The 21,976-nt window shown below is 41.6% G+C and overlaps 1 protein-coding gene across 1 annotated transcript in view; it reads left to right on the top strand.

The window, feature by feature from the left end:
* C4QH6orf58 (chromosome 4q C6orf58 homolog) overlaps positions 1–21,976 on the top strand; it is a 369,601-nt gene that overhangs the window by 213,818 nt on the left and 133,807 nt on the right. The window contains exons 4-5 of the mRNA XM_069607496.1: positions 11,453–11,577; positions 21,077–21,315. Of these exons, the coding sequence (XP_069463597.1) occupies positions 11,453–11,577; positions 21,077–21,315 (364 nt within the window). The remainder of the gene's footprint in view (positions 1–11,452; positions 11,578–21,076; positions 21,316–21,976) is intronic.

Genomic DNA, 21,976 nt, shown 5'->3' with positions numbered 1-21,976 from the left:
ACCATAAAGATTGAAGCAGTTTTGCTAAACAGTCTGTGCTCATACGGAATAGCATCAAAGGCTTCTATTGATGTAGCTGACAAGTAATTCTCTCTCCTTGTTTGATTGAGAAACTCAAGTGATCTTCTTTTTCCTAGATGGGCGCCTGCTTTTGGAAATTTGCCAATGTTCAGGTTACTTTGAGGAATCACTAATGCTGGAACAATGAATAATCAGTACAGAACAGGTTCCTCCCCAATCTTTAGGCAGCTTCATCTAAGCTCTGGGTCCACAAGCCCAGTATCGATCCATTAAGACAGCCATTCCTGCTCCCATTTTGGAGACATCAACTGTAGTCTTTCAACCTATGTTAATTCCCAGTCTCTTTCCCTCTCTTCGGAAGCACAATGTCGCATTTGTCAATGGGATCACAATCAGTGGACCTGATTGATCTTCTACCCACGTCAGCAGTTTAGCGTGTTCAGCCCACGACTTTAAACATTCATCATTCACTTTTTGTACTTCTCGTACCTAGTCTGACATCAGCCCTTCTTCCCATCCCTTCTTGGTTTTCACTCGTCCATAGACTAGCATCTGAGACCGTTCCCAACATCCAGGTGTCCAAGGTGTCTCTATTTTATCAGGACAGTCCATCTTCCTCATCTCCTTTACGACCACTTCATCTAGTCCTGTTCTAGGATACGTGAGCATCTTGCTTTTCCATGCAGGCTCCTTTTCCATCTGTATAATCGTCTTGAAATGGAAATTACCATTTCGATTTCCATCGCTAAGTGGCCCAATTTCCTTGGAAATGTCCTCCGGGCCATACAAGCAGCAAGGTGAACAAGGCATCTGGCATCATACTCTGGAACTTCTTTAGCAATGAAAGCTTGGCAGTACTCATGGCATAAGGTATGAGGGCACAAACATAACAACCCTCTTTGGACATTCTCTCTCCTACTTGTTTCATATGCTGGTACCACATGTTATGACCCAAATGTGGTGTGCTGTGCTGTCCAGATAATTATTTATCCCCTCATTGTCTTCCTCTGCACTACTTTTGCCCCTTCCTAACAACATGGTTGTTGCCCATGGAAACAATTCCAAAGCAACCTGGCTCTGAGGGGATAACACAAGGGGTCCTTCCTCTTTATCAATTGGCATATCAACAGCAGTTCCTGGAGTAGTAAGAATCAAAGGAATTTCTACCTTCCTTGGACTTGTGAAATAAAGTGTATTAATCACCAGAACCAGTAAAATAAGGATAAATGTTCAACATGCATATGTTATACACCAATGCATTAGTCCCCACCATTTGTGACTCTTTGAACGTTGTTGAACTTGCTCACTCTCAGAAACTTTATCATGCTCAACGTTCCTCATTATACCTGTATACTACTTTCAGGAAGGAAAACACCTTTTTAATCAGGCAATTCAGGTAAATCAGGTAGCTGCATCATCTTCTCAATTATCGCAGTGAGCAGCCTCCCTATTGCAGGGTCATTTTTAGGAGCATGCAAAAAAGTAGGTATGTTGACACTGCGCCCAACAATAGCAGGATAAGCCCTGAGAATGAATACAAACACAACAAGTAGGAGCCTATGGGCATCATCATTTGACAACACCATGGGGTCAACCAAATAACTGCGTTGTGTAAAAAGAGTCTGCATACTGCTCATGCTTCCAGCTACGTAATAGATGCTGTCGTCTAAACGTACTTCACAATGTCAACAATCTTTCTGAAGTTCATTTTCAAAATACTCTGTGGCTCAAGAACTGAGATTGCACTCCTGCTATTATATCTATAAAGTGTGTCCGGGAGAGCCACAGTCCAAGTGCAAATCTGCACCTTTTTAATCAATCCACTGGTTTATCGTCCTCCTTCGTCATCGATGGAGTCTGCACAGGGTGAAATTCTTTTTTTGGTCTTGCTTCTGAATTGATCATTAGGGGTGTGTTGGCCTCTCCACTGCAAACTTTTACATCACCAAGATGGATCCATGCTCTTCCACTGAATTTTTACTGCAAAGGGAGTAATATTTTCCACAACAAATGGCCCTACGAATTGGGGCTCACACCACTTCCTAGTGAAATTTCAAATTTATACTAAATTGACAATGAATAGCTTTGGTGCCAATAATGGTTCATTCATTCTGGTTGCTGAATGGCCTTCAACTGTGTGAGGAGACCGACACCCCTTGCACTTGAGTTGATCTGAAATGAGAGAGATACCAGCAGTCATGCATGTTAAGTACTCATTTAACTCATTTCCTAACAGTTCTGCAGTATTCTGGGCATTACTGCTGCTCCTCGATGGAGGAGTCAAAGGCATTCTCATTTGTCTCCCTGTTACTAGTTCGTGGGGTGTGAGGTGATGGTCTGAACCTGGCTGATTCCTTAGGGCATATAGTGCTAAGGGCAGGCAATATAGCCATCCCTTCTTCAGTGTCAATTTAAGCTTGGTGACTTGCTCCTTTACAGGGCCATTGAGTCTCTTACATATTCCATTTGCTTGCAGGTGATAAGCAGAAGAAAACTTGTGTTTTATATTCAAAAGAAGCGCTATTTGTTCAAATACTTCATTAACAAAATGAGGCCCATTATCGGATCTCAGCACTTCACACACTCCTCATCTTGGAAAGACTTCATGCACTAAAAACTTTGCTGTGCAAGTGGCATCAGGGTGTGTACAAGGACTTGCTTCAATCCACCTGGAAAAGGGATACACCACTATCAAATACCTGTATCCACTACATTCTTGCAGAATGTCAACAATATCAATATGTAAATGCTGAAAAGGACCATTTGGTCAAGGAATCACTCCTCTGATCGTTGGCAGTGTATGCCCAGCAGTAAACCTTTTACATACGATGCAATTTACTACATAAAATGCAACATGTTCTAACTGGTTCGGTACAAACCAGTCTTCTGCAATAGCTGCAGGGAGACTCTCCCTACTTACATGCACTGGGTAGTGCAGCTGTTCAAATGCTACCTTTAATAATGCTACTGGCATCACTTGCTTTCCGGTACTGTCCTGTCACCACAATACTTCTATGGGTGATAAAGAACACCCCCTCTGTTTCCACAATTCTTGCTCTTCCTGTGGTGCACTGCCTTGAATTTCGATGAACTGAGCTCTTGATAAATGATTAAACCCTTATTGTACCGCCATCATTTCAACCACCTTTTCCCTAACATTTGGAGCATCGAAACTTGAAATATCTGGTGAATATACAAGCCTTTTAGCTTCTGTGTCTGCGGCTTAATTCCCACAAAAAATAAAATCTGTTTGTTTAGTGTGTGCTGTGCATTTAACTATCGCTATGGATACCATGAGTTGTAATGCCTTGATAAGCCTGTCCAATAATGATGCATGCTGCAGTGGAGTGCTGTCCGCTCGGAGGTAGCCCCTCCTTTTCCAATGTGCTAACCCTGCGTGTACAGCTGACGTCACATAGGCAGAGTCACTGTATATCATCACTTCATGACCTTTGTGTATTTCAAGTGCCACAATAAGCGCTACCAATTCTGCAGCTTGTGCTGAAAAGTGAGACGGATGTCTTGTACTTACTAGAACCTTGAAGTCACTGTTTGCTCTATGCCTCACTACAGCAACACCTGAATGTCTTTTTCCATTTGTTTGATATATTTTTGAGGAACCATCAATAAAAAGAATCTCCCCTCCTGGCAGCGCCTTTGCTTTAATGCGCAGTATGTCATCATAGAATTCTTTGTAGTTTGCGCAATCATGCACATGCTCGCCCTCTGCCACTGGTTCAGCAAGATAGGTGGCAAGGTTCACTATTTTACATCTGGCAATTTTTATCGATGGATTAGATATAATAACTTCATACACGGAAGCCCTCTGGGATGTCAATGTACCCTTAGGTTTGTGCAAAATGGGAAATAAAGCATGCTCTACGAAAAGTGTAATGGAACAGCCCATTACAATGCTTGCAGATTTCTCAATTGCAAACGCAGCGGCTGCCAATGACTGTTCACACTGGAAATGCCCTTTCATTACTGGGTCTAATATCTCACTGTAATATGCCTAGGGTTTGTATCCCAACATAGTCCTCTGTGCCAGCAGTGCTGTCATAACTGTCCCATCAGTGTGTGAAAATAAATTAAAAAGAATGTGTCAGCATAGCTGGGAATCCCTAAAGCTGGAGCAGTGCAAATTGCCTTTTTTAGCTCTTGGAATCCTTCCTTCCTTCCTCAGACCATTCTATCTTTTCTTTATTTGTCTATGCTTTCATCAAAGCCTGCAAAACGGGTCTTGTGCATGAACTGTAGTCAAACACCCATGCTCTCACATAATTACATAGTCCCAAAAATCGTTGCATCTGCTTTACAGTGTGCAGTTTTACAGTTTTCATAATTGCCTCAGCCCTTTCTGGTGTCAGGTTTTTTCCCTCATGTGAGATCAACTGGCCTATGCACAACCCTTCTTCTTGGCAATACTGTAACTTCTCCTTGTCTACCTTGTATCCCTTGTCTGCAAGGATAGACATTAACTGAATCGAATCTTGTCTACACTCATCTTCTGTCATGCTACAAATCAGAATGTCATTGACGTACAGTATTACAGTACTTTTCAAATCAATATTGCCAAGGTCCTTCTGTAGGACTCTATTAAAGATCGATGGAGACTCACAGTACCCTTGAGGCAGCCTTGTGTTCTTTAGTCGAATCTGACAAAACCAAAAGGAAGTGAAGTCTTGTTAATCTTTGTGCAAGGGGATTGAGAAAAACACCGTAAAATATCGAGCTTCCACTGGGATATTACATCGCATCATCATCGGATTAGGAACTAAAGGAAACTCGGCCTCTACAATCTGGTTAATCGGTCTCATAACTTGTATAAATCTCCACAACCCTCGCTTTGATTTTTTAATTAGATACCGTGTGGTATTACACAATGACTCTGATGGCATCAAAATACCTTGATCCATTAATGCTGAAACAGTCTTGAAAACCCCTTCATCTGCTTCTGGAGACATTGGGTATTATCTCACTTGAGATAAAATTGCTCTTGGTTTCAGCTTTATCTTAATCTCTCCCACTCCCTTTAATAGGCCTACATCATAAGGGCCTTTGGTCCATAAATTCTGGATTTGTTGCATTATGGTCATGCGCTGTGGGTTCTCCCTTTCCTCTATCCTGATCCAATACTCAATGCTCATTACAAATATGACTTTTTCATCTGTTGGATCATCTCTAAACATATCATCATCAGTGATGTCAGTTAACCTGCTCTCTTCCCCAATGGCAATTATTGTTCTCCATGGCCTACCCTCATCATCTGTGTCTTCGAGCATCACCATGTACCCTCGTACTATGGCTACATCTAATTCTATAGAGATTGTCTGCTCCCCGTCTTCACCCATAGGTATCTGTGGTCTGAACAAAAACTCATTAGGTATTCTCATAGTCCTTCCCACTAAACCAGGTAGCCATGTTAACAGAATGCTCACCCCATAAAGAAAAACTTCTAGTTCTATCGGCACACCTTGCAGAGCCATTTGCCCTGTAAATGCCAATATAAACTCGACCACATTCATATAATGTATCCCAGGAGTGGAGCATGCTATACCTTCATCAGTGAATGAAATTATCATATTCAGTTTTGTCATTAAGTCTCTTCCCAGAATATTAACTGGTGTCTGCCGTGAATACAACAGTGGAACAGACATATCACATTCTCCTATAAAGACTGGTAACTCATCAGTAAAAGGAACCCTACTTGTAGCTCCAGAATATCCTTGAGCATTCATTGCATTTCCTGACATTGGATATTTTCCCTCTCATATAAATGAACGAGTCGCCCCAGTGTCAACTAAAAATGAAAACGATTTGCCTCTCATTGTCACATAGACCCTTGGATTCTCTTGGGGGTCTGGTGTCACATATCGTACTGAACACATCAAGTTTCCCTGTGACCTGTCCTATTGTGGGTACATGCATACCCCTGTTCCTGTGAAAGTATTCCCTCCTCGCACAGTGACACCCCCTATTGTAGGTGTCAGTAGCAGTCCTTTATTTGTATTCTGCTGTGTCTGCATAGGGGCATACTCTGACTGCCCTTACGGTGGGTTCAATGGTGTATGCTGAAACTGCTGTGGTTGCTGCATCTGTTGTGCTTGTGGTGCTTGTGACTGATAAACTGTCTGATCTTGGGCAAATCCATCCCTAGCCTGTGAGCTATATACTAGAGCATAAGCTGCCCCCCTCTTGAGTATTGCCCATTCTACATATACCCCCGACTCCCACATGTACGTGCAATGTGTCCTGTCATTCCACACATCCAACATATAGGAGGGTTTTGTCTAATTAGCCCTCCTTGATTAAATCCTCCTTGAGCATTATGATTATCATTCTGCATATTCTGAAAACCGCCTTGATTATTCTGAAAACCACCCCTTCCTCTGTAGCCCACTCCTCTGCCTTGTGGTATAAACCCCCTTCCTGCTTGGTTCATTGAAAGTTGATAATTCACATGCGATGTGTCCCCTGGTTGCTGTACTCCTAGCCCTTCTCCACTTGTCAATACCGCTCCTTCAGTGGCATATGTTGGCAGTTTTTTCTGGACTAACTTAGCTTCCTCAATTTTTCTGGCATCATTTTTTCTTTTTATTTTTCTCCTGCAGCAGCCGACAGTGATGCACTATAGTTAACTGTATTTCAAGTCATGGTTTTGCTACCATCCCCACTGATTTCTTAAGCTGACTTTGTACTGGCTCAGGCAGTTCCTGACACAAAATGTGGTAAAATACTGTCACTGTTTTAATCCACAGCTCGCACGTTTAAAGACACCATTGCTCTTGAATGTCTTGAATATAAGCAAGAGGATCTTCATCATCCTTCATCTTTCGTGTCATAATTGCACCCATATCTGACATATCAGGATACTGTACTCTAAGGGCTCTCCAAACATCTGCCCTACAGTTATTAAATGGTGCTCCATCGTGTGCCATATTTTGTGCCGTGACACTCGAATATCCTGCTCTTGTCCAAATGTCATCTGTCTCTCCCAAGAATAGCTGCCAGGAAAACCTTAATGTCCCCTATTGCCATAGTATTTCCTGTGGTCATTTTCTCTAACTCATAAATCAATTTTCTCACACCCACCGTTAAACTGGGGAGTTTGCACCTTAGATTATCCTTGTCCATTTGTGGCCATGGAATATACTGTGTTCTCGCCCTGTTATGCCTTTGTGGAAAACATGGGACCGATGACGGCGCCTCTAGTTTGCCACCACGTTTTCTGCCATTGCGACATTTGCGATCTAGTTCTTTCCAAGATGGCTGCCGCCATGGATATACAGACACTCACACGGAGCTGCAGTGCGTTGCACTGGGATTTTCCTGTGCTCTGATGCTTACTTGTATTTTTCAGCTTTTCACTAGCTCTCTTGCCCTCCCCCTTTCGGGGGCCCTTGCTTGTTCTGTGATATCCAGTGTCTCCTTACTCTCGCTCTCCTTTCTTTTCTCGCTGCTCTGCTCGGTCCTTTGGATCCCTGTTTGTTCCTACCTTTTCTTAACCTTTTCTTGTGCCCCTGTGCGTCTATCTCCCGACACTCGGGTTTTCTTGACTTACTTTCTGTTCCGCTTTGTTTCTTGTGCTCGCTCTGAGCCATTTCTTTGATTTCCTTCTTGCATCCTTGTTGGATGTGGCCGGCGTACGCCTTCCTGCGGACTCTTTTCGATTGAGTTCGATCTTCGCTGGATCTCGGCCACTGCTTGTTATTTATCATTTCTGATCCAACCTGCTATGAGGATTACTTCCTGAATAACGCCTCCCCTGATATTTTGATGATACTCCTCTGCTCTTGTGCCCTCGACCAGTGATCCTCTCCAAATCGGGTTCGCTGCAAGAACACTCAAGACCAATCCTCCATCTTCAGACCGACAGGGTTTTTAAGCCAAGAGGCTTTTCCCTGTATTTTGGGCTTACTCCCGGGGAGAACACAGTATTGGGGTTTTTGCCTACTGACATTGTGGCATCTCGAGGAGAGAGACCCTATTTTCATCAGAAAAAGAAAAGGAAGAAGAGAGAACCCCCGCAAAAAACCTCCAGTAAGAAGAAGAAGGATCTCGTAGAAAGGACTGTGGAAGATTCAGGTGAGGAAGAAGGGAGGGAGGATTCTACAGAGCTTGACACGTCCCTCCCTTCACTAATAGGGGAAACTGCATAAACCCTATACCACAATCTGCTCCCATCGTCTGCCTATCCATAGTAGGGACAATGGTTCCTGATCGCCTTCTTCCTGGTAGGGACCTTAACCGACTTACACATGGTGGTGATTCCCTCTCTCGCTATACGATCATCCCTTAAGGTGCTCTGGACATACTATAGGATCTGGCATCCTAACCTTAGGTTGTTTTAAATCAGACCATCTTACTTCTTTGTCTGCTTGTAAACCTTCCTCAGGGGCACACAAACCCTCTTCCCTCCCCACTGAAGGATTGTCTCTCTTCGTCTGACATATCTAGTCACCAATTAGTATGACTCTCTTCTCTTTCACCCTTGTCTAAAGTTAATCTGCTTAGAGACAGAGCTCTATGCTCAGGACCAAGTGGGTTTCCCTCTTCACCTCGTGATTGGGAGATTATAGATCGATCTTCTTTTCCTCGGCTCTCAAATCCTGATAAGCTTTATCGATTCTATCTCTGATGCTCCCCATATCAAAGTTCTCATCTAATGTAATTTTAGATGGTCCTGATGTTGCTCCCTGTAACAGGAGAACCTCTTCTATTTCGCTGCATCGTATTACTGGACTCGGTTCCATTAATTCATTCTGAATATGCTAAATCTCACATTCTCGCTGTCTCCTCTTTCCTTCTATTCATCATCTAACTCTATTTGTTTTCTTGCTTCCCATCTAATTCTCTCTTCTTCTTCCTTTCGTCTTTGTATCCTCTTGTCGCTTAATTTCTGCGCTTCCTCTACTTCTTTCTTTTTCTCCTGTCCATCTCGTTCTTCCATTGTCCTCTGCCGGTTGTCATACTTCATTTGTTCCTCTGCCCTTTCTTCTTTCTTCTGTTGTTTCTCCTGATACAGCTGTTCTCGCCGCTGTCGGCTCTTCCCTTTCTGCTCATCTTCTTTTAATCTCTTTTCTTGTACTCTGTCTTTCTTATCTTGTTCATCTTGATCTTCCCTTTGCCTAACTTCCTTGATGCTTTTCCAATCTATTTTAAGCAGTATCTGTCCTCCCATCAATTTGTTCTGTACGAGCGTTACCTCATCAGCTTTATCCTTTTCTCCTTCCCATCTCTTAATTTTTCATTCTGTATCTGTTGATATATGTGGTCGTTAACCTTTCCCTTCCCTGTTTTTCAAGACCTTGAAGCATAGAGCTTCAGTATGTAGATGATTTGCTAGTGTGCAGCACGCCCGAAGAAAAGTGTATAACAATATAGCTTCTCGGACTTCTCACAGACACAGGGTGCAAAGTTGACACAGAGAAGCTACAATACTACCAAAAGGATGTAGTATACTTAGGACAAATACTATCCTCAGCAGGGAGAAGAGTAACCCCGACAGAGCCACAGCAGTGCAGAACACACCGCAGCCCTACCCAGTAAAGGAGATGTCACAGTTCCTAGGGTTCTGTAACTATTGTAGGATATGGATCTTTGACTACTCCACATATGTCAGTCCCTTACTGAAAGCATTAAAAGACCACCAGACACAAAAGGGAGCTATTGAAGGGACAGGTAAAATGACAGAAGGTTTTAAAGATCTCAAAATAGCCATCAGTAATGCCCCAGTGTTAGCAACACCAGAATAAAACAAGCCATTTTATTTGTTTTTACATTTCAATGGACAGGTCATGATAGATGTTCTTACACAGCTATCATGCCGGAAACATAATCCCTTAACATATTACAATGGGTTTTTAGACCTAGCAATGCAAGGTCATTTTCCATGTAAGCTGGCTCGGACTGCCGCTGCATTTGCAATTAAAACATCTGCCAGGATTACAGTGGGTTGCCCAGTAAGGCCTTCATTACGGTTTTGCAGGTCTGGAAAACATGCTGGAAAAAAATGCTGGTAATTCTGCACCAGCATTTTATCCAGCCTGGCAAAACACAAGTTTGCATCTGGGGGCCACAGATCTCCTGGCAAGGCTGACCTGTGAGTACTATGGGACTCCATGGGAATAGGAAGCTCTCCACCGCGTTTAATAACCCGGTAATACTGGAATATCGGGCAGCGGAGACATTAAGGGCAGTTTGCCGGTATCCCGCCATTAATATCGGCGGGATACCGGCAAACTCTTAATGAGGGTCTATATTTTGAGCATATCATTTTTACCATTCTGGAAAGAAACAAGTCAACCCTCACCACACAGAGAGAATCTGGGTGTGAGATAATATTGTCCAACCCAGCCATTACAATAATTAGATATTGCATGTGAGTCCAACTACAGTTGTAGCAAAACCTGTTGAGTCACAAGAGCAGGTACATGTCTGTACAGTGTATGAAAGGACACCTGAAGAAAGCTCCAGCATCACTGGCACCCTTTCTCCACATGTGTGGATCTTTGCATGACCATTGTGGCAACTAATGTCTAGGTGAAGAAGAGCTGCCCTACCTTGGATTGGACTTCCATTCTCAGGTCTCTGAAATACTGCAGCAATACGTGGGTAGGGTTGGTACAAGGACGTATGCTGCCATGGATGAAGTGGCCCACTTCCCTTACAGTGCACCCGGATTTGGTGTTTTAGGGACAAAATTGCACGCCTTGGTGCTCTTTTACTGTTGGCTCTGCCCATGCATGGGGTACATTGTAATGTAAGGCGGTTGTGTCATGAATAGATAAATCATGATTGGGCTTTACTCATGACAATATTGTGAAGGGCAGTACCAGGTCATCAGCATCTCACACCTTAAAGGTGGAGCTACCCAACTGTGTGGTCAGAAAACCTGAACTGTTACTTCAGTATCTACTCCCAAAGCGCATTGCAAGGTGTAATCAGTCACGGAAGGCATTATCGCCTAAATACCATCCAAATAATAAGTCTGAATTATTTAAAATGTCCCCATGACTGAAACTTTGTTTTTGCATTTACTTTTGCATGCAACCGGAGAGGAAGGATGGAAAAAGGATGGAATAATAATGTTAGGGCAGTTGGGACACTGTAGATGTGTATAGAACTATCTAATATGAGCCTAGATGCCACTGATTGCATGTGATGCAGCAGGAAAAGAGAAAAAGCATTTCAGGGTGTCCAAGATTTCATTGTAGTATTTGGAAAGCATACAGGGAGAAAAGAGAAAAACCAATTCAGGTTGTCCAAGATGTCATTGTATTGTTTAGACAACTTACATGTGTTCTTCTAGAGCAGGGATTGTCTTTCAAGTAAATGCAGCTCTGTCACTTCAAAAAATATTCCATATTTGCCATTTGTTTTCCATTTTGGCTTCATAATCTAATCATTAGGAGGATATGTTTTCTTTCAGATTTTGAAAAAAACCCAGCCAGAACCTGCTGAGCATGTTTCATCAGCAGAGGAAGAATTGCTTCAATACCTGTGGAGTGCGCATGAGGCCTCTCTAAAGTCTTCACCTGCTAGATTCGAAAACAGGTATGAATCAGTGGTTTCGTAAGTGAACCAGTTAGCAAAATGGTTCAGCCTACCCATAGGACAATAGAACAAAGTACTGAATGGTACGTTTTGCATCTTGAGCTGGTGTTATGGGATCTTGTTTTGCCTCCTTCACAGTTGGATGATGGCCACCCCAATCTCCAAAATGGGGGCATGGCGAATGACAGAGCACGCACGAGTTTACGTAACACGCATTCCACATCTCAGCCACAAGGCAGAGCACAGAGGCCCAGCATTAGTTTTGAGCTACTGCTTGAGATACTCTTCGCACCTACAACGGCCATTTTGTTATAATGAAAACCTTTCAACAACATCTTGGCAAAACGAGGCGTCTGATGTAATTGGCATTCCACATAACCTTAATTCTCTTTTTTTTAACTAAATCATCTGTTACGTTGACTGTGTTAGGAGATTCCCTTGTATTAAGAAGTGACTTTTCTATAGCAGTTAGCTGGATGTCAGATTCCTGTTCAGCCTGCGAGTGTGTCTTGCATCCTGTGAAGCTTGTCATGGCTGGCTGTCCCACTATTCCACAAGGGTTGGTTGTATTTTTTGTTGTCATCGCTGTACACTGTGACTGGCAGTTACAATAATAAAGTCGCCAAAACACCACATCATAATCAATTGTCTGAGACAGCAAGTGCCGGGGCTCAGAAATAAGTGCAAGGGCCGAGCCCTGAAAAACACTCCCACAAATTAAGCACTCTGCTGAAGCAAAAACTGTGCTCACAACTAAGAAGGCAGTGTCTTCAATAAGGGCATGGATGTCTCTGATGTCTGAAATCTCTGCTGAACTCCATCACTCTCAATTTGCTGCATTTGAATTATTGCATGTGAACAGGTGTATGAAGTACATAATGTGGACTTGTGATCTTCCTCACATGTTATCTGACGGTCAGATGAGAAGCAGGTAGATATTCTCCTAACATGATTGTTCTGAGGGTTTTACACAAGAGTAACGGCCTGTATCATTGCTGACCAATTCCTCTCTATTATGAAAGTATCTAGGGACAGTGTTACTTGACTCAGGTGACAGTATGAAAGCATCCCTTGACACAGTTTATTCATTTTATTGTTAATTTGTAACGTGCTTAATACCAGCAAGTCGTTTCTAAGCACAGGATCGGTATTTGACCCAGTGTTGTGCTGCATTAACTTGCTTTCAAGACAAACGTGTTGCCCCTGAGATATCCTTCCTCCTACCTCCTTACCAATGGAAATGGCGTTTCTCAGAAATGGGTTGAGGGAATAGAGACCTAGACTGGTCCCTGCTCTTCTTTATTACATTTATTCTTTTGGATTTCCCCCAACACAGGTTTGGCTGATGCACAGGGTATATGCTTAGTGGCATTGCACTTCGTTTCAAGCCTACAAGATTCCATCCAGAACCCACCCTCCTGAGCTTACTAATTAGGATAAAAGGATACACATATGTAGTTACAGCTGGTCTGGAGGTGTGGTAGTTTAGAAAAATACATTGGGCGAATCTGCACACCATGTCTAATGTTTGGACATTTCTGATTTTCCATTTCTGTTTACCTCATGTAGACCAGAGAGGGATACACTCTTGCCATATTTGTTTGGCGACGTTTGCAAAGAATCCTCTGTCAAAGACAATTGAATTAGTAGCATACATGAACTGGTCACAGTCTGGTTTTGTAGGGAAAGTAGACGAACCTCAAACTTCTAATTACCTTCCCGATAACATCTCAGTGATATATATGCAAATTGCTCTTGGAATTCTAGACTATCCTAGCTAAAGAGGACAGGACAATATTCCTAGAAGGTATGTTTGCACCACTGGCTAGGCTCACTTTTGGTAAACAGAAAAGCATTGTAGTACCTTTCATAACATATATGATGGTCTTCGTTCATCAAAAGGACGAAAAACAGCATTTTGTGCTAAAGTCCAGTTCTTAGCAATTCTCTGTATGTGCAAGTTACTGGGTGCAAACGGTCTGGATTTTCCAATTACAGAAAAAGTATGAATCCAGAGATGGGTGGCTGGACCACTAAATGTCTTAAAAAGGCCATCCATACATGACCCATGTTTAGAGGAAATATATGTATTATTGGGACAAGAGTTCCCCGTTTCAAAATCTCCTTTCCCGTCTGTGAGTAACTCAAAGGCTTAAGATTGATTTGTTTGTTTAAGATAGTTTGGGACCCACACTCAGAATGTGTCCATATGTCAGTGAGATAGCCGCCGGACCCGTAATGAATTACCGCCACCTGACTTCCCAGTGCCACCGGGCTATTCCAAGTCCAGTGGCCGGGAAGTCAGGCGCCGGTCATTTTGTTAGTCCTCATTCCCATGGAGTCTCATAGGACTCCATTTGAATTTTGTACACGGGACCACCGGCACCGTTAATAACGGTGCAGGTGCTCCCATGAAAACTCTGCGAGCGGGTGCCGTCTAGCCAGCAGGTCTGACCCCGGCAGGTCTGACACAGGCGGGTGGGATGGCACCCGCTTGCAGAGTGTGATGTTTTAAAATAAAAAGGAGTAGGCATGGTAAGCAAAAAAAGGAAAATGAGGCAAAACCATTAGTTAGCCAAAGGCAGTGGTGAGTGAAAAATAACTAAAGTACACAGTGGAACTAGGATATTGATTTGAAAATAATGAGAACATTAAAAATGTACTAGCATTGTCATTCTTCCGCACTACGCAACAAGACCCACCTATACGATGGAAAAGGCAGAAAAGAAGCTTATGTCAGGGCTGGTTCTTGAATTCTTGGATGTTCTTAAAAATGTCCTTTTGACTGTGTTGTGCCAAATCGAAGCATTGGAAGGCGTGTGCTTTCTTGGGCTTGATGACTTCTGCCTTGTAGAATCGTAGCTGTTGGTGACAGGCACATTTATTTTTTTGTATGTTGTTTTTCCTCGAGATTTTCTCCAATCTACGTTTTCTCTTTTATATACGGTGTTGTTAAGGAGGGAACTATTTTGGCGCCTTTCTTTTGTGTGTAGAAATTTTTGTAGAAATGCAATGGGATCTTCGCCTTCAGAACCTTCTGGCAAACCCAAAATTTGAAGATGATTCTGTCTATTTCAATTTTCTAAGTCTTCTTATGTTTCTGGAGATCCTTGACTGATTTCTCAAGTAGCGCCATCTGGGAGACATATCCTCCACCAGGCCTACTCTTCTCTCCATCTCATCTATTCTGGTTTCAAAGCCTAACCACCTGTCATCTAATTGTTGTAGCTTTAAATTTGGATTCTTTTGTGGAAAGAATATTTTTTGGAGAGTTTTTATTATTAGCCATTCTTATTGTGTTCAACAGTTGATTAATACTCAGGGACACTAATATATAGGCACTGAGCTAGTTGGCCCAATATGGTGTGTGCAATGAAAACGAGAGGTTGTAGATCAACAGGATAATGGCAATGCTTGAACCTAAAATTGAAGACAGTTTTTAGAATAGTAAGGAGCAGTGCATTCAACTGCACATAGTGACTGATGGGCAGTTGCTGTGGTGTTATTCCTTGCAATTTGCAATTATTATGTCCATATTACACCCACCTCCGATAATTAGAGATGAAATGATAAGGCTAGGTAGTAATAAGGAGCAAATTATATATGAGAATGAGCTGTGCAGCACCATCAAATTAAAATATGGTAGCAAACCGTTAGATTCCAATATTGTTAAAGATGAGTCAATAATTGAAGCGTAGAGAGTTCCAAATGCGTGCCAAAATCCAGACAAATTCAGTTGTATTCATAAAACATGAAGGGGGGAACCCCAGTCTGGATGGAATAGTTCTTTAGGGCATCCACCTATAAAAGCTGGAATACCAATACAAATAATCCCAGTAACAGAAGCAGCTAGGTTTTTTTTTTTTTTTTATAAATGGGGTTCTCCACATATGAATGTGGTAAATTGCTTCTGAACATGAATTGACTGGATTATGCAAATCCTTAAGGCATCTGCTTGCATGAACTGAGATAATAATATAAATGTGTCCATGAATAAGACCAGTTAGGAATCTTAATATTGGTTCGTAGGTCTATTTAAATGAAAAAAAGGCAAGAACAATGTCACTGTAAGACTCGTGAGGAGCGTTTATAATGTGGGTTTTGCTCTACAACAATATATTAAGATCCTTTGGATTGTGAAGAGCGCGGTGTAAAAAAGAAAGAGAAAGAGAAAACAAACTCTGACTTATATAATTCAACCTGCAGTTCATTGATAGTGCTGGCGGAGACGTTGCAGAAGAGGAGACGCTGCCCAGGCCGAAGCCAGCACGTAACAGTGGAAGTGACGCCACGCATCTTCTCACACAGAGCGGATACAATGAGAGGCAGTAGTCGGTGCGGTTTTGCTCTACAGCAATATATTAAGATCCTTTGGATTGTGAAGAGCGCGGTGTAAAAAAGAAAGAGAAAGAGAAAACAAACTCTGACTTATATAATTCAACCTGCAGTTCATTGATAGTGCTGGTGGAGGCGTTGCAGCAGAGGAGACGCTGCCCAGGCCGAAGTCAGCACTTAACGGTGGAAGTGAAGCCACGCGTTTTCTCACACAGAGCGGATACAATGAGAGGCAGTAGTCGGTGCGGTGGCGGCGGCTCACACATCGCGTCTCTCTGCAGTAAAACAATGTCGGAACAGGAGCAATCACCCATGCAGCGACTGAAATTTATCCAGAAGAAGAAAAGGGTAGGAACAAATTCGTAAATATAATGGTTTTGATGTCTTATATTTATTTATTTATTACATTTGTTATACGCCCAGACCGTTGTAGGTATCACGGCGTAGTTACAGGCAATTCATAAAACTTACAAACATAAAAATTGTGGGCATGATGCATCATCCCTGCATGGTTATAAGACAGTTCAAAATTACATAAGTTACATAGCGGTGGGCTGGAGTGGCTGGGCTACGTGACCATCCTCTTCGGCGTCAGACCACGTGATCAGTGTGTAACCTAAAGGTCACAGGTTCAAAACCTGTTGGGTTCACTCAGACCGACATCCTTCCGATGTCAATACAATGAGTACCACTGAGTTGGTTAACAATATTAACTGTTATTAGTCTAGTTAGCACCACCATACCTTCAGTGGGTGAGCTTTGCACTTTATAAGTGCAAATATATTATGTTTGGCCAGTTACTCCCATCACTGACCATGATTTGCACACTCATATGGGCAGATGCCACTTGCATACAAATACCAGAAATTGACATAGTATGCTCCACACTACCTATCCATGCCATTCACCATATCCATGGTGTAACCCCTACTTGTACGAGTAGAAGCAAACAAACCATAGATAGACCAACAATTACACCAGATGAGAAACTCCACAACATTCACAACTGGATAACCTAACCTTGGTTTGCATCTCTCCTAACAAAACTTTTAAAAACTCACAAAAGAAAGGCTTACTTTACCTACCAATGGAAACTATGCTCAATATTCAGCGTGTTCACCGCATTGGTCAACCTACCACCTCCAATTCCTCTCGCCCTTCATCCAGAACACTTATATTCTATTTGCTTGAATACTCTCAGCTACAACTCATCCTTTCAACTGCCAAGGAACGTAAATCCCTTATTTGGCATGGCAGCAAACTATTCATCACTCAAGATGTTGCCAAGAGCACAGCCCAACGAAGAAAAGTATTTTTATCTCTCCGACCGGCTTTGAACCAGCTTAACATCCGGTATAGGCTCTATCACCAGTGTTCCTTCAAAGTTGCACATGAAGGTCGCACTACCATGTTTGAGGATCCGGCTGATCTTAGGTCTTTTATCCACTCCATCAAAACCGAAGGCATGGACACCTCTTCACCTGCTAAAGCTTCAACTTCTTCAAATACATGAGTGTTCTAATTATCTATTTACCTGTTAAACTTACTTGATGTCATGATTATACTTTATTCTAATGTAGTGGGACGTGCCCTGTCGCTGCGTCCTTCTTTCACAGTGGGTTGTTTTTTCTATTTTTTAACGTCTCAGCAGGCATCACCCATCCCTGCATTTTTTTCCCTTCCTTCCCCTTTTCTTCTGTTGTGATCTCTTTTGTCCTCATCACTTAATGTCCATATATTAAAATTATATGATTAGACTCCCTATTCCCTTCCCTGATTCCCATGTGTTCTCCTTATGTGTCGTTTATTGAGTATATGCTATTTCAATTGCATGTTTACAGTATTATATCGTTACTTTCACCATGGGTTCAAGCTTTGTTCTATCACTATTCAAACGTTTGTAGGATTTTTAAGTGTATTTCTTGGAACATCAAGGGCTGCTATAACCCTATTAAATGATGTAAGATTGTTTCTCACCTAAAGAAATTCAAACCATCAGTAGCCTGCATACAAGAAACACATCTTTCCAGTATAGAAGCAATGAAACTTAAATCCCTTTGGGTTAAAGATGTCATCTCAAGTCCTGCTGTTGGGAAAAATAATGGAGTTGCAATATTAATTAGTAAGAAATTACCTTTCAAGATTCAGAATCAAGGTGCTGACACCAATGGTAGATGGGTATGGGTCAAACTCTTGATTTAATCCACACAGGTTTCATTTCTAGATATATATTTTCCTACTCAACCTGATCCTGACTTTCGGATTTCTATCAAACAAATGATACTCAAAAATAATTTTACTAATCTAATTTTATGTGGTGATGTTAATCAGGTTCTTGATCCATTTCTAGATCGAATATCCAGTTGTGCATTTAAAACCAACAAGTCTCACAAATCCTTTTTGAGTTGTCTCACTGAGCCCGGTCTTGTGGACACTTGGAGGCTCTCCCACACTACTCAACTCGATTATACCTTTCACTAACTCCCACACAACACACGCTCACGCCTAGATTATATCTTTTTCACTAAAACCCTTACAGGATCCATAGTACATTCCAAAATCTCCAACATTATCATATCAGATCATGCCCCTGTATGTACCTCCTTCAGTCTCTCTAACATTAACAAGACATCAACTCACTGGGAATTTGATAACTTCCTGTTACAAGATCCAAAGTTCATTAGCTCTGTTCAATCCTTTGCTCAACAATTTTTCACAGACAATCAAGATCATGAAACCTCTGTTGTGAACAATTGGGACACATTCAAAGCAGCACTCTTGATGATCTTTACTCCCATCTTACGCTAGCTGAGCAACATTACTATAGCAAACCTAATCCGGCCAATCTGTAACTGGTTATAGCCTTAGGTTTCAAAATAAATAATGAAATTACGGATCTAGCCGGGGGGACTATTCTTAAATATAAAACACAGATGTACCACACATCCAGTAAAGGCGGTAAAGCAATAGCCTCTTATTTATAAACAAATAAAGAAAAACACTATATATCCCATATAAAGGAAACTTATGACACATCACATAATCACCCTGATGATATACTTAAGTGTTTTTAAAAGTTCTATACTGATCTTTATACCCCTGACAACTCTATTCCACATAACAATATTGTGTAATTCTTTAATAATATTAACAGATCCTCATACCCACAAACTGCTCTTTCCCATTTAGATAATGATATCACTCTTTCAGAGATCACCAGAGCCAGTGAAGGGCGAGGCAAAGGGAATGCCCCTGGCCCAGACGGCCTGTCCCCTAAATTTTATGAAAGCCTTTCTAACCTCCTTACTCCAAAACTTAAAACTCTGTTTTCTTATTTTATATCCCGAAAATCCTCATCTGGTTCATTCTCCAAAGCTCTACTTATACTATTGCCCAAACCGGATAAAGACCCCATACTTCCCAGTAATTATCGGCCCATTTCCCTTATCAATATTGAAAGTAACATTTTTGCAAAAATTCTAGCCAACAGAATTGAATCCTCTCTTCCCAGCCTAATTAAGTCTGATCAAGTTGGATATGTTAAGGGAGGCAACATCTCCTCCAATGCAAGGCTGCTACTGGATGTTATACATTTAGTGGCAAAGGATAAACAGGGATTTGCAGCAATTGCGTTGGATGCGGAAAAAGCTTTTGACCGCGTAAATTGGGACTTTATGTTTCAATCATTACAGTGGCATGGTTGTAGTGCTAATCTTCCTCCTTCTTCCCTCTATGAAGAGGCACCAGGCAAGGTTGTCCTTTCTCTGTGATCCTACATATCCTTTCACTAGATTAGTTCATTAGAACTAATCAGATCTACTAAGATTATTTGTGGGTTTTTGAGAGGAACCTCACATTTTATAGTAGCAGCTTACGCTGATGACATTATCATCCTTATTAAAAATCCCAAACTTCACCTTCCCAACCTATTTAACATGCTACATAATTTCGGCCAGGTATCAGGATATAAACTAAACAAATATAAATCTGAAATCATGCCCCTAATTTCATATTGTCTTAAACACGATATAGATACATTTGACTTTAAATGGTGTTGTGAATCTATTAAATATTTAGGCATCCACTTTGCTCCTACAATACATGATACTGTTAAACTCAATACTCAAATCTTGCTGGATAAACTCAAAGACCTCACCTCCAGATGGTCCCGGCTGTATCTCTCATAGTGGGGACGGCTTGACACCATCAAAATGATGCTTTCCCCAATAGTTTTATATCATCTTCAACTTCTTCCTGTCCCTCTATCTCTTACGTTTTTTAAACCTTATACTCTATCTTACTGATCTTGTTATGTGAAAGGTTAAAAAGCAAAAGGATTGCCTTAACCAAATTAAAAGCACCATATGATATGGGTGGGGTGAGATTCCCTGATTTTAAATGATATCACTCTGCTTTCCTCCTCAAACAATCCCGTTGCTGGTTCGCCTGTCCTGAAAAGTTCTGACACTCCCACATGGTGTATCCTAGAGAAACAATTAGTTAATCCTTTTAAAATTGCTGACCTTATCTATATATCTAATTACTCCTCCTCCACTATCTCTGACTCTATTAAAGCCTCTATTTCAGCCCTACAAGTCTTTCTCTTCCCGCATACAAAACCCCCCAAAAAATGCCTCTATCCCTTCTTATGGCAAAATAATATGGGCATACCGCAAATCACCTATCATTCCACTGGCTGATGAAGACTTATATGTTCTGTTTATTGTCTCTCGTCGTCTGGATCCTATCTGTTGTTCCCTTCGGGTGGATGTTGCGCTTCGTAAATTTGTATAACATAACACCATCAGGCAAATCCCAAGCTGGCAAACAACAAAGTGCACTTGCAAGACAGAGGAGGAAAGCATGGCAGAGATGTAAACTTTACTTTATACCACTTCTCTGCCTTGTGAAAACTTGAAAATGACCCAGAGCAGAAAATTAAGACATAAAAGCATTAAGCATGCTTTATGCCTCCATTTCCCATACCACCCCTTAGAAAGTGACTCCAAAATATCTTGCACCCCAGGAGAAATTAAAAAATGATCTTCACAGAGTGAACTGTTTCACTGTTGCATCCAACTGAGAGCAAAGCAGCAACCATACACACATTCAGTTTTGAGTAGTTGCTACCTATAGGTTCATAACAAATGTTTCTGTTTTTCAGACTGCTTTTCCTAACTCGCCCTGAAGAACAATTTGCCCTTGACTGGGCGATGGCGGTGAACTTCATTACAGCTACCCATTTTCATAGCGACTTCGAGACTACACATACTTTTCAGACAGTCCTGGCGCCACGTATGCTGACTGCTGAGGATCATGCCCCGCGTATCAGCGACTTCAGCAAAGGACAAAACAGGGTATTGTCTAACTTAAGACGGCTAAAAAACATGAATAAATCTACTGGTAAGTATGTACTTTTTAAAATATAACAATTTTACTGATTGTAAGTTTAAAAGAAAATGTGGGTTCTCTTTCAGTCACCCATCCATGCAGTAACGGGACTGACCCTGCTTAGCTTCAAAGTGGGACTGACCTTGCTTAGCTTCAAAGCAAGGAAAGGGCCGGCCCATTTCTGTAAGTGGTCTTATAATTTTGGATCATTTATCAGGCAACATGGTCTGACGAGGCTGGCCCCATCCTCACTTTGAAGCTAAAATGCATAAGCAGTTACTTGCTGGCTTTATTAATATTTTTTGACAGAACACATGGGACCATCGTATGGCAAAGGAGTTACTAGAAGTTACTAGAAGTTACCACTAGAAGCAGATGTTGGGATATATTGTTCTGTCGCATTACATGAGAAAAAATTCCCTTATTATATTGGAATATTTTAGAGAGATGTCTATAGTTTGTATTATGCATTTTATAATACGACATGAATATTTTGTACTAGTGTATATGTATCTATCATATCATAGGAATGCATTGTTTATATAAAAGCACTATGCACTTTATTGGGACTGAACGTTACATATTCAGCGAAGATAGTTATCCCGCTTCTAGGCACTCCGCAAACATGGCAAAATGCATAAGCAGTCACTCTGTGGCTCTGTGAATATTTTAG

This window comes from Ambystoma mexicanum, chromosome 4q (assembly GCF_040938575.1).
Source record: "Ambystoma mexicanum isolate Mex_15411 chromosome 4q, UKY_AmexF1_1, whole genome shotgun sequence".
In the NCBI taxonomy this organism is placed as follows: domain Eukaryota; kingdom Metazoa; phylum Chordata; class Amphibia; order Caudata; family Ambystomatidae; genus Ambystoma; species Ambystoma mexicanum.
This window is presented reverse-complemented; position numbering and strand designations above follow the sequence as displayed.